The sequence below is a fragment of the Mustelus asterias genome, unplaced genomic scaffold (genome assembly GCF_964213995.1).
Source record: "Mustelus asterias unplaced genomic scaffold, sMusAst1.hap1.1 HAP1_SCAFFOLD_95, whole genome shotgun sequence".
In the NCBI taxonomy this organism is placed as follows: domain Eukaryota; kingdom Metazoa; phylum Chordata; class Chondrichthyes; order Carcharhiniformes; family Triakidae; genus Mustelus; species Mustelus asterias.
The window spans coordinates 27703-41089 of NW_027590143.1; the positions used below are offsets into that span (position 1 = coordinate 27703).

General features: G+C 48.5%; 2 protein-coding genes across 3 annotated transcripts in view; one reads left to right on the forward strand and one right to left on the reverse strand.

Annotated features, from left to right (window-relative positions):
- LOC144484204 (uncharacterized) overlaps positions 1-13387 on the reverse strand; it is a 64486-nt gene that overhangs the window by 5181 nt on the left and 45918 nt on the right. Inside the window, exon 1 of one of the 2 annotated variants that reach the window (XM_078202745.1) lies at positions 3203-3303. The exons of the other annotated variant lie outside the window; for it this stretch is intronic. The gene's annotated coding sequence lies outside the window, so the exon portion shown is untranslated. Of the gene's footprint in view, positions 1-3202; positions 3304-13387 lie in introns of those variants that run through there. 2 annotated transcript variants of the gene reach the window in all.
- The window catches only part of LOC144484194 (uncharacterized), a 28438-nt gene continuing 18128 nt past the window's right edge, over positions 3078-13387 (forward strand). The window contains exons 1-2 of the mRNA XM_078202730.1: positions 3078-3137; positions 12578-13083. Coding sequence (XP_078058856.1) covers positions 3078-3137; positions 12578-13083 — 566 coding nt within the window. The remainder of the gene's footprint in view (positions 3138-12577; positions 13084-13387) is intronic.

The window sequence follows — 13387 nt, forward strand, 5'->3', positions numbered from 1 at the left end:
ATAATATATCTAATCTGGGTACCATATAATAACACTAGACAGATCTCTGTCCTATATTAACATACTGTCCCCTTAAATGTCAGCCATCTCCTGGGGAAAGCTGCCCTTTAATTATGAACATTAGGAAAAAGACCATCCTTTTCGACAGACAAATAAATGTGTCAAGCTGAGGGAGCAAAGGATGTTCACCAGGCTGATTCAGGGAATGGCGGGACTGATGTATGAGGAGAGATTGACCAGGTTAGGATTGTTTTCATTGGAGTTCAGATGAATGAGGGGGTATCTCATAGAGACTTATAAAATTCTAAGAAGTCGAGACAGGATAGATGCAGGGAGGATGTTCCCGATGGAGTCCAGAACCAAGGGTCACAGTCTGAGGATTCAGGGCAGACCATTTAGGACGGAGGTGAGGAGACATTTCTTCACCCAAAGAGTAGTCACCCTGTGGAATTCATTACCACAGGAAGTAGTTGGTGCCAAAACATTGAATGTATTCAAGAGGCGGCTGGATAAAGCACTTGGGGTGAATGGGATCACAGGTTATGGGAAAAAGCAGGATTAGGCTACTCAGTTGGATGATCAGCCATGATCATAATGAATGGCGGAGCAGGCTCGAAGGGCCAAATGGCCTCCTCCTGCTCCTATCATCTCTGTTTCTATATCAATGTCTTTAAGAGAGAGAGAGAGGGAGACCTGGGCCAACCTTTCCTGAGTCTGCACCCTCCCTGGATTCACTTCCTTTCCCTTCAGTTGCTGCAAGTCCCCAATTTCCCCCAGAATGAGAAAAGAAATGGAAAGGGGGAGAAAAGAAAGTGTGTTACTCACAGATGTTGGCCTCTTTTAGGTCAAAACAAATAAACAAACTCAGATTAAGTCAGGACAAAGTAAAAGGGGCAGCTCCCCAAAAGGAGGGAGAACAGTCCGAACAGAAATCAAAGTACAAAGGAAACTTAAAAACATCAAATTAAAATGTGATTATTAGGGTCAATAATGCACCCCAACCCCTGCGGTGCCCAGCGGGCGCGGAAGGCGTCAACCGCGCCCGTGGACACTGCATGCTCCCTCTCCAGGGACACCCGGCCGTGAACGTAGCCGCGGTAGAGGGGAAGACAGTCAGGATGGACGGCCCCCTCGATCGCCCGCTGCCTGGACCGGTAAATGGCGTGTTTCGCCAGGCCCAGGAGCAGGTTCACGAGGAGGTCGCCATCCCGACCCCAACAAAAAGAAAGTGCAACCTAAGACACAAAACATAGACATGGTCCACGGACTTCACAAGGCCACAGAAGGGGCAAGCTTCATAGCCCGTGAACCAGGGAATCCTACGGTTGTGCGGAACTGCTGCATGCATCACCCTTCACCCCAGGTCCCCGATGTAATTGGGGCAATCCCTCCGTAGAGGGACCTCTACGGAAACAAGGCCCGCCAAGGTGTATCCGGGCGACAGGCAAGGAGGCGGTAGTGGAAGGTGTGCAGCAGCAGCCCGCACAGGAAACGCCTCCGCGCGGTAGAAAAAGGCACGGAGGACATTTCCACGAGGCGGCTCAGGCTGTGGGGCACCTGACCCGAGGAGGAGGGTTGAAGTTCTGGGCCAATGTGGAATTCTGTCCGAACAGGGGAACGCTCGGGCGGGATCCCACCGCACGCCTGCGCCGCCTCGAGTTTGCGTGCACTTTCGGGGCCGAGCACGACCGTCCTAAGGTCTAGGATGGCTTTGGCCGCGTGCCGGATGGTCGTCCCCACGCGCTCAGCCAGCACGCGGGGGCCCATCCAGCCCGCTCCTCCGCCATCGAGCACGTCCCCGATTCTGGTCACCCCGGCGTCCACAGCCCTCCTCTCCGCCAGCCACCTGAAGTCATACGGCTGGAGGAGCGGATTCCTGAGCAGCGGCTCTCGCACGAGAGCTGCTACTCCTGACGGGGGAGAGCTGTGTCGCGAGGCGACCGTGTTCCAGACGGTGAGGAGGTCCTGGTAAAAGATGGGCAACTCCTGCAGGGCGGTCGAAGCACGCCCCAGTTCGATATGCAGGAGCTGCACGTCATAATTGAGGCCGTGCCAGTGGCAGAAGAAATATGGCACACCACTGTGGAGGGGGCTCAACGTAAAGGTACCTCGGCAGAGCCTGGAGGCGGAAGGTCGCTATCTGAGTGCGGAGGCACACCAGACCTTGTCCGCCCTCCTCAAGCGGGAGATACAGGACCGCAGCAGGGACCCAGTGCAGTCGATTGCCCCAGAAGAACCGCAGGAGGGTTCTCTGGATATTGGCGACAAAGCCAAGGGGAGGGGTCAAAGGGACCAGCCGGTACCACAGCATGGAGGCGAGCAGCTGGTTTATGACGAGAACCCGCACCCATGAATGGTCACAAACACTCACCTCTGAAACAATTTAACTGATTTTAATATTAAAATCTCCTGCTGGAGCCTGCAGCTGGAAAGATATCAGAAGCATTGGCATCAGAGAAAAATCTCCCAGTTGAGGAAATCCCCGGGGAGCGGGGGTGATGTCACTGTGCAATTGTAAGTATGTGATGAGATCACAGACAGGCACACAGAATACCTGGGTCTGTGCAAACCAGTGATCACCACACATTATGGAGGATGTGAGGCTCCTTGACAGGGTGCAGAGGAGATTTATCAAAATGGTTTCAGGGATGAGGAATTATAGTTACAATGTTAGGCTGGATAACTTGAGGTTGTTCTCCTTGGAGCAAAGTAGATTGATTGAGGTGTACAAGGGTACATGGAGGTGTCAAAGTTTACATGCTCTGTTTACACGTGTACAAGCTCTGACTATGGGTCATCCAGTCTCGAAACGTTGGTTCTATTCTCTCTCCACAGATGCTGTCAGATCTGCTGAGATTTTCCAGCATTTATTGTTTTTATTTTCCTTTCTTTTTCCTTCTCTACCACCGCTCTGCCTCATCAATAAGACATTGGGACTCAGGGTTGATGCAGTTTGATGAACAGGTTGTCTCCATTCTGAGCACTGGGGAACAAGCCCCTCCCACTGATTGACAACATTGCCCTCTACAAACATGGCGGCCGCACGTGCGCACTGCTGCCTATTGCCCCCAATAAAGATGGCGAACGTTAACCCTGGACGAACACGAGGAGCTGCAGCCTTGCTCGGTACAAACTGGGTCCGGGAAGTTCTCTTCCGCGGTTTGCGGCTTACACAACATGCTTATGCAGCGTTTCCACCCACCTGGACGATCCATTTCTCTCTCCGTACCTCCAATCACCTCTAACAGATTTCCGAGCCCACAGCAAAAGCCGTTTCCCATCGCCATTACTCACACTGCGCATGCTCGAGTCAAAGTTGGCCCCGCCCCTCGTTCGCTCCGATTGGTTGGAGGACCGACCGCTCCATGTCGGTCCTCCAGCACTGTCCCCTCTTCCCATTGGTCCGCGCTACCGTCAATCAGCCGGGCATTGTGACGGTGATTTGCTGCTTGTCCAATAATAACAGTAAGAAGTTTAACAACACCAGGTTAAAGTCCAACAGGTTTATTTGGTAGCAAACGTCACACAAGCTTTCGGAGCCTCAAGCTCCTTCTTCAGGTGAGTGGGAATTCTGTTCACAAACAGGACATATAAAGACACAGACTCAATTTACATGAATAATGGTTGGAATGCGAATCCTTGCAGCTAATCAAGTCTTAAAGGTACAAACAATGTGAGTGGAGAGCTTCCACTCTAAACACGTTAAAGAAGCCATCCCCTACGGACAAGCCCTCCGTATACACAGGATCTGCTCGGATGAGGAGGATCGCAACAGACACCTCCAGACGCTGAAAGATGCCCTCATAAGAACAGGATATAGCGCTCAACTCATCGATCGACAGTTCCGACGCGCCACAGCGAAAAACCGCACCGACCTCCTCAGAAGACAAACACAGGACATGGTGGACAGAGTACCCTTCGTCATCCAGTACTTCATCGGAGCGGAGAAGCTACGGCATCTCCTCTGGAGCCTTCAACATGTCATTGATGAAGACGAACATCTCGCCAAGGCCATCCCCACACCCCCACTTCTTGCCTTCAAACAACCGCACAACCTCAAACAGACCATTGTCCGCAGCAAACTACCCAGCCTTCAGGAGAACAGTGACCACGACACCACACAACCCTGCCACAGCAACCTCTGCAACACGTGCCGGATCATCGACACAGATGCCATCATCTCACATGAGAACACCATCCACCAGGTACACGGTACATACTCTTGCAACTCGGCCAAAGTTGTCTACCTGATACGCTGCAGGAAAGGATGTCCCGAGGCATGGTACATTGGGGAAACCATGCAGACGCTGTGACAACGGACGAATGAATACCACTCGACAATCACCAGGCAAGACTGTTCTCTTCCAGTTGGGGAGCACTTGCGCGGTCACGGGCATTCGGCCTCTGATATTCGGGTAAGCGTTCTCCAAGGTGGCCTTCACGACACACGACGGCGCAGAGTCGCTGAGCAGAAACTGATAGCCAAGTTCTGCACACATGAGGACGGCCTCAACCGGAATATTGGGTTCATGTCACACTATCTGTAATCCCCACAGCTTGCCTGGACTTGCAGAGTATCACTGGCTGTCCTGTCTGGACAGTGAGGCGGCACGGTAGCACAGTGGTTAGCACTGCTGCTTTACAGCTCCAGGGACCTGGGTTCGATTCCCGGCTTGGGTCACTGTCTGTGTGGAGTTTGCACGTTCTCCTCGTGTCTGCGTGAGTTTCCTCCGGGTGCTCCGGTTTCCTCCCACAGTCCAAAGATGTGTGGGTGAGGTTGATTGGCCGTGCTAAAATTGCCCTTAGTGTCCTGAGATGCATAGGTTAGAGGGATTAGTGGGTAAATATGTAGGGGTAGGGCATGGGTGGGATTGTGGTCGGTGCAGACTCGATGGGCCGAATGGCCACTTTCTGTGCTGTAGGGTTTCTATGATTCTATGAATCCACATCTCTTTAGCCTGTCTTGATGCTGTCTCCACTCACATTGTTTGTACCTTTAAGACTTGATTAGCTGTAAGTATTTGCATTCCAACCATTATTCTGTTCATTGAGTTTGTGTCTTTATATGCCCTGTTTGTGAACAGAATTCCCACTCACCTGAAGAAGGAGCTTAAGGCTCCGAAAGCTTGTGGCTTTTGCTACCAAATAAACCTGTTGGACTTTAACCTGGTGTTGTTAAACTTCTTACTGTGTTTACCCCAGTCCAACGCCGGCATCTCCACATTAGTAATAACAGTGACAGAGTCTCAGTGTAACAATGACACACACAGGCTCCAATTCATTCAGAGTGGAGATGGGGCACAGAGACAACACAGCAAAGCACTGACTTACTCTGAGTGTAACAAATACAATGTTTGTTAAAATATTTAGAGTCACGTTGCAGTATGTTAGTGAACACAGCATTAGATCCAATGTAATGGTAATACAGTCAGTATCTCACGCACCATAACCAAAGTTTAGGTTTCATTTGATAGTGTGAGTGAGTCATGGTCCATTGATATAATGTATTTAGATTCCGGTGTGTGTTACTCTGTCACTGTCAGTATCAGACAAGAACCTGTCTGTTATTCCAATCCTGCTGTATTTTACAACTGCAGTTTCAGTGTCTCTGAGGTCATTTTAACTGCAGGTAATCTGACATTAAGGGAGACAAGAGGCCCAACAAACATTTGATTATAATAGGAGGACAAAGTGTAAGGGAACAATGATATTTTAAGGTGTCTGTGTTATGGTGAGTGTCACTGGGAGGTGAGTGATAAAATACAAGTGGAAACATCATGACAGAGACACATGTGACTGACTCGGCCTGACTGAGAGCTGTTATACTCGAGGCGAGAATAATGAGGACATGGGAAACTCCAGGGATTTCTGATATCTGAGGTGTATCTGTTAGAGGAACTGAAAATAATCAGTTCCTCCTCATGGTTATCTCCAGTTCTCAAGTTACACAGACACACAGGAAAGAGATCTGACAGCTCATCAAACACAATATTTTAATCTTCTGTTTGAGACACATTATAATCGAAAAGATCAAATATTAAAACCCGAGGAGAGATACATTCAGAATGTCACAAAGATGAGTGAACTGTCTAATTAATCCCATTCACCATAACTTTGCCAATTTATCCTCTGCAAGTATTTATCCAATTCCCTTTGAAAGTTACTACTAAACCTGCTTCTAGCACCTGTCAGTTTGTGCATTCCAGATCATATCCAGTTATTGTGTAAAACATTCTCCTTATCACCCCCTCCAGTTCTGTTGTCAATTATATTAAATCTCTGTGTCCTCTGCTTACAGACCCTCCTGCACCTGGGAAATCGATTCTCTCCATCGACAGACCCTCCTGCTCCTGGGAGATAATTTCTCTCCATTGACACTATCATAAATCATTTGTCATTTTAAACACCTCTATTAAATCTCCCCATCACATTCCCTGATCTAAGATGGATAACGCATGTTTTTCCTGCCCTGAAGAATTATATGGACTCAAAATGTTAACTCTCTGAACAGATGCCGCCGGACCTGCCGGGTTTTTCTGCTTTTCTCCCTGTTTTTCCCTCTATAATCAATCAGAAACTCTTCATGATTTTGAACATCTTGATCAAATAGGAACACACAAAGCCTGAGAGAGGTACAGAGGGAGAGACAGAAAGACTGAGAGAGATTTTAAAAAGCAGAAAGATGAGGTGGTCAAAGATAAAAGCTGAGAAACAGAGGAAACAAGCAATACAGAGAGAATGATATACAATATAAGGGAGCAGGCTATCAGTTCCTGGCTATGGGGAGCAGAGGGAACTCAGTGACTGATCCACAAACACAGCCGGTTATATCCGGGGAATGGAAACTCTGAACAGAAATAACTGGCTCATTTGTAAATGTCACTACAAAGTGACCTGTGTGACTCTGCCCTGACTCTGTGGACAGATAAAGGCCGCATTGACAGATGTTATAAACCATAGAACTGTTAATAAACCATAGAAACCCTACAGTGCAGAAAGAGGCCATTCGGCCCATCAAGTCTGCACCGACCACAATCCCGCCCAGGCCCTTCCCCCATATCCCCACCGGTTTGAGTTTTCCGACTGCCATTCTTTCACTTCCAATATCCTGTAAAAACAGTTTAGAAAAGTCATCACTGTCAGAACACGATACAAACTCTGAACAGACAATTCTAGTTTCTCTGGAACATTTCTTCCTTTCTTGTTCCCCCAAATCAGTAAATCCCCTTCCCACACACTCTCCCTCCTCCTTGGGCTGAAATCCAAACCCATCTCACCATTTCTTTCCTCCACTCCCAGTTTTCTCCCTCCCTCTCCTCTGTCTGGGTTCAGTTCTCCAGCTGCTGTCTGCAGACTGACAATAAAACCAATGGGTCTTATTGGGGGTGTTGGGGCCTCCAGCGGGTGTTTGTGAATCCTCCCCGCCCACCTCCCAGGGTTTCCTTCCTTCCCAGAGATCAGAGTCCTCATTGATTTGAGGCCAAAGTGTAACCTCTTATTTATTGTCCCCCTCCCCCATCCTCTGATGTGAACCATCCTCCAGTGGCTGAGCCAGGATGGGGCCGTTAACCTGGGCCTGTTCCCGGGAGGGAGGGAGGGAGGGAGAAGCCCCGCAGCTGCAAACCAGGGAGCTGACAATGATTCTGAAGGGTTTGCGGATCCACAAAGTGTTTCCAAATCCTCCCAGCCACCGCCTAACGCTGACTCCGCTTCTCCGGGACAAACAAGCGCCAAGGACAGCAATGACACTGCGCATGCTCCACATCACAATGCCCGGGGGCTGATTGACGGCAGCTCCGGACCAATAGGAAGAGGGGGCGGGGCTGGAGGACCGAGCGGGAGCGGCTGGTCCTCCAACCAATCGGAGTGAACGGGGGGCGGGACCTGAAGTATGCGCAGTGCGGGTAATGGCGACGGACGGACTGTTTTAACTTGGAAGGGAGATCAGTACGAGGTAGAGGGCGGCGTGCGGGGAATGATAAATGTGGCGGGTGGGTGGAGAGGCTTTGTAAACATGTTGTTCAAACCCAAACCCCGGAAATGAACTTCCCGGTCCCCCCCTTTGTACCAAATGGAGCGGCAGCTTGTCGTGTTAGACCCGGGCTGACTGCCGCCATTGAGGCTGCATGTGGGAGGCCGGCAGGGATTGTGATCGGAGAGTGAAGCCCTGACGTCACAATGGAATGGGTGAGGGTGTGACGTCACAATGGAATGGGTGAGGGTGTGACGTCACAATGGACTGGGTGAGGGTGTGACGTCACAATGGGATGGGTGAGGGTGTGACATCACAATGGAATGGGTGAGGGTTCCAGATGAGCTGAGACTGGGCTGGAGTCGGGCGATGACACTGACATGTGGCCCGGTGGCACAGTGGGTAGTGCAGCTGCCTAACAGCGCCAGGGACCCGGGTTCAATTCCAGCCTCGGGTCGCTGTCTGTGCAGAGTTTCTACATTCTCCCCGTGTCTGTGTGGGTTTCCTCCGGGTGTTCCGGTTTCCTTCCACAGTCCAAAGATGTGCCGGTTAGACGGATTGGCCATGATAAATTTTCACTTGGTATCAGGGGGATTAACAGGGAAATATGTGGATAGGGCCTGGATGGGATTGTTGTCGGTGCAGGCTCGATGGGCTGAATGGCCTCCTCCTACACTGTATTTTGTTATTCATTATTATTAATAAATTACTATTCTGATTTCCAGCTGTTTCTGAGTTTTAACTGTATCCTCGATTGTGAACACCGAGGCAAAATACTTGTTCAATTCATCTCCCAGCTCCTTATTTTTCATTATCAATTCCTGGACTCACTTTCTATTAGACAGTTAAGAAATGAGGTGGAGCAAGTGACTGAAGTGTCAGTCAGGGAGCACTATTGGGAGCACCAATAGTTTCAAAATAGTTCTTGAAAAAGATCGGACAGGTTCACAGGTCAAGGCCCTAAACTGGAGCAGGGCCACTTTTGTGGGCATTAGGCAGGATCTAGCAGATGTCGATTAGGTGAGTTTGTTTGAAGGGAAAGGAATGACTGGCAAATGGGAGGTTTTAAAAGTGTGATATCAAGAGTCCAGGGGCAGTATATTCCTGTTAAGATGCAGGGAAAGAATGGTAAATTTAGGGATCTCTGGCAGACAAGGGACATTGAGGCTCTGGTCAGGTAAAAGAAGGAAGCATACATTGGGTTTAGGCAATCGGGGACAAATGAATCACTCTGACTATAAAAAGTTAAGAAAATACTGAAGAGGGAAATCAGGAGGACAAAAAGAGGGTCCGATATGGATCTGGCAGGTAAGATTAAAGAAAATTCCAAGAGGTTCTATCACGATATTAAGAGTAAAAGGGTGGCTAGAGAGAGAATAGATCCCCTTAAAAATCAGTATGGCCATCTGTGTGTGGAGCCACAGGAGATGGGTGAGATTTTTAATGAATACTTCTCCCCTGTGTTTACTGCGGAGAAATAAGGGAAACAAGTAGTGATGTGTTGGGCACACGCACGTTACTTGGGAGGAGGTATCTGCAGCCTTATAAAAGCAAATTACTGCGGATGCTGGAATCTGAAACCAAGAGAGAAAATGCTGGAAAATCTCAGCAGGTCTGGCAGCATCTGTAAGGAGAGAAAAGAGCTGATGTTTCTTGTCTCGACGACCCTTTGTCAAAGCTCTGAAACATCAGTTCTTTTCTCTCCATACAGATGCTGCCAGACCTGCTGAGAATGGGGAGAGAGTGTGTGGTATGGAGATTTACAGCTTTTCGGGAATGAGAGAGGAAAGAATGTTCCATAGAAATTGTCTGTTCTGAATTTCTATCCTGGACTGACACTGATGACTTTTGGAAACTCATTTTACAGGATATTGAAAGAGGAATCACAGGCCGAAATCTCAAACGTCACGTCTCGATCAGACAGAGTCATATTCCTTGGGACCTCAATATCATCGGACTTTGAATCCAGAAGGAGAAGTGATTGTCCAGTCTGTCAATTTGAAAAGATTTGAAATGTCAGTGTGAGTGAAAAAGCATCAACACACTGCCACACTCGAGTGAGAGTGTTCCAATGCACTGACTAAAGAGCTTTAACCAGTTACACAGTCTGAATAAATATCACACCATTCACAGCGGGGAGAGACTGTAATCTTGTTCTGTGTGTGGACGAAGTTTCAACTAATTGTCCACCCAAGAGAGAGGTAAGGACACCTGCACCATGGAGAAACCATGGAAATGTGTGGACTGTAGGAAGAGATACAGATACCCGGTTGTGAACGTGCCCTACTCATTCTACAGGAGCCTATTGCGCAGGCGCAGTGCTGTATCTGGAGCATGCGCAGTGTCACTTTGCTCGGAGTCCTGTGAATGGGGGAGACGCTTTTTTCAGCGGGTGAGTTGGTGGGGCTGCAGGAGAAATGTAGCCGGGAGTCGGGGTAGGGAGGGAGCTCTGGCTTCACAAACACCCGCTGTCGGCCGCACGGCCCAAATAGACCCTGCAGGTCTATTCTCTCAGAGGATTTCTCTTCCACAGGGACCAGTGGAAGCTGAGGATCATTGAATATATTCCAGTTCGACAGATCTTTGACTGACAAGGGTGTCAAGGATTATGGGGAACAGACAAGAAGATGGAGCAAAAGCTAAGATGTGGGGGGATTTCTTCACTCAAGGATGTGGTAAAGCTTTGGAATTCTCAACCCCTGAGGACAGTGAAACCTCAGTCATCAACTACTTTCAAGAGAGAGATTGATTGGTTTCTAGATATTGAAGATATCAAGGGATATGGGTTTAGTGTGGGGAGAATGATGCTGAGGTAGATGAACGAATTATCTCATTGAATAGTTTAAAAGACTCGATGGGCCAAATGGCCGACTGCAGCTCCTATTTGTTATGGTCCCTGTGTCCAGGACAGGAAGCAGTGAGCATGGATCTGTCAATCAGCCTCAATCAGCACCTTCAGGAGAATTGGGAGGGTGAATATTAGATACAACAGAGTGAGAATGGAGGGAGAGTGTGTGGGATGGAGATTTACAGCTTTTGGGGACTGAAATAGGAAAGAATGTTCCATAGAAACTAGAACCATAGAACCATAGAAAATTACAGCTCAGAAACAGGCCTTTTAGCCCTTCTTGTCTGTGCCGAACCATTTTATGCCTAGTCCCACTGATCTGCACTTGGACCATATCCCTCCACACCCCTCTCATCCATGAACCCGTCCAAGTTTTTCTTAAATGTTAAAAGCATTTAACTATTTTATTTGGCAGCTCATTCCACACTCCCACCACTCTCTGCGTGAAGAAGCCCCCCCTAATATTCCCTTTAAACTTTTCTCCTTTCACCCTTAACCCATGCCCTCTGGTTTTTTTCTCCCCGAGCCTCAGCGGAAAAAGCCTGCTTGCATTCACTCTATCTATACCCATCAAAATCTTATACACCTCTATCAAATCTCCCCTCAATCTTCTACGCTCCAGGGAATAAAGTCGCAACCTATTCAATCTCTCTCTGTAACTCAGCTTCTCAAGTCCCAGCAACATCCTTGTGAACCTTCTCTGCACTCTTTCAACCTTATTAACATCCTTCCTGTAACTAGGTGAGCAAAACTGTACACAATACTCCAGATTCGGCCTCACCAATGCCTTATATAACCTTACCATAACGCTCCAACTTTTATACTCGATACTCCGATTTATGAAGGCCAATGTACCAAAGACACTCTTTACGACCCTATCCACCTGTGACATCACTTTTAGGGAATTCTGTACCTGTATTCCCAGATCCCTCTGTTCAACTGCACTCTTCAGAGTCCTACCATTTACCCTGTACGTTCTTCTTTGGTTTGTCCTTCCAAAGTGCAATATCTCACACTTGTCTGCATTAAATTCCATTTGCCATTTTTCAGCCCATTTTTCAAGTTGGTCCAAATCCCTCTGCAAGCTTTGAAAACCTTCCTCACTGTCCACTACACCTCCAATCTTTGTATCATCAGCAAACTTGCTGATCCAATTTACCACATTATCATCCAGATCATTGATATAGATGACAAACAACAATGGACCCAACACCGATCCCTGCGGCACACCACTAGTCACAGGCCTCCACTCAGAGAAGCAATCCTAGAACTGTCTGTTCTGAATTTCTATCCTGTACTGACACTGATGACTTTTGTAAACCCATTTTACAGGATATTGAAAGAGGAATCACAGGCCGAAATCTCAAACGTCACGTCTAGATCTGACAGAGTCATATTCCTTGGGAGCTGAATATCATCGGACTTTGAATCCAGAAGCAGAAATGATTTGAAAAGATTTCAAACATCAGTATGACTGGAAAAGTACCAACACTCTGCCACACTCGAGTGAGAGTCTACCAGTGCACGGACTAAAGAGTTTCAACCAGTTCCACAGCCTGAATAAATATCACATCATTCACAGCAGGGAGAGACTGTACTTGTGTTGTGAGCGTGGACGAGGCTTCAACTGATTGTCCACCCAAGAAAGAGGCAAGGACACCTGCACCATGGTGAAACCATGGAAATGTGGGGACTGTGGGAAGAGATACAGTTACCCATCAGAGCTGGAAGCTCATCGGCGCAGCCACACTGGGGAGAGGCCATTCACCTGCTCGCAGTGTGAGAAGGGATTCATTCAGTCATCCAGCCTGCAGAGACACCAGCAAATTCACACTGGAGAGAGACTGTTCATCTGCTCTCAGTGTGGAAAGGGATTCACTCGGTCATCCCACCTGCAGACACACCAGCGAGTTCACACTGGAGAGAGACCGTTCACCTGCTCTCAGTGTGGGAAGGGATTCACTCAGTTATCCAGCCTGCAGACACACCAGCGAGTTCACACTGGGGAGAAGCCATTCACCTGCTCTCAGTGTGGGGAGGGATTCACTTGTTCATCTAACCTGCAGGTGCACCAGCGAGTTCACACTGGGGAGAGGCCGTTCACCTGCTCTCAGTGTGAGAAGGGATTCATTTGTTTATCCCGCCTGCGGAGGCACCAGCGAGTTCACACTGGGGAGAAACCATTCACCTGCTCTCAGTGTGGGAAGGGATTCACTGACTCATCCAGCCTGCGGATACACCAGCGAGTTCACACTGGGGAGAGGCCATTCACCTGCTCTCAGTGTGGGAAGGGATTCAGAGTTTCATCCCAGCTGCTGAGACACCAACAATTTCACGAGTGATTCCAGAGGTTGGATTCTGCTGTTATTGTTTCTGCTCTCAATTACATCCAGGACTGCATTTTGTTCATTCTCACAGTTGGTCAATGGGGAGGGTCGGGGGGTTTCTTTCTGCTGGACTGGCCGGTCTCACGACTTTGCCTCCAGTGGGCTGATTCTCTTTGAGTCTTGTTGCGAATACCTGGTTTCAGATTTCACAAGGATCACAGAGTGACAGGATGTTAGGAG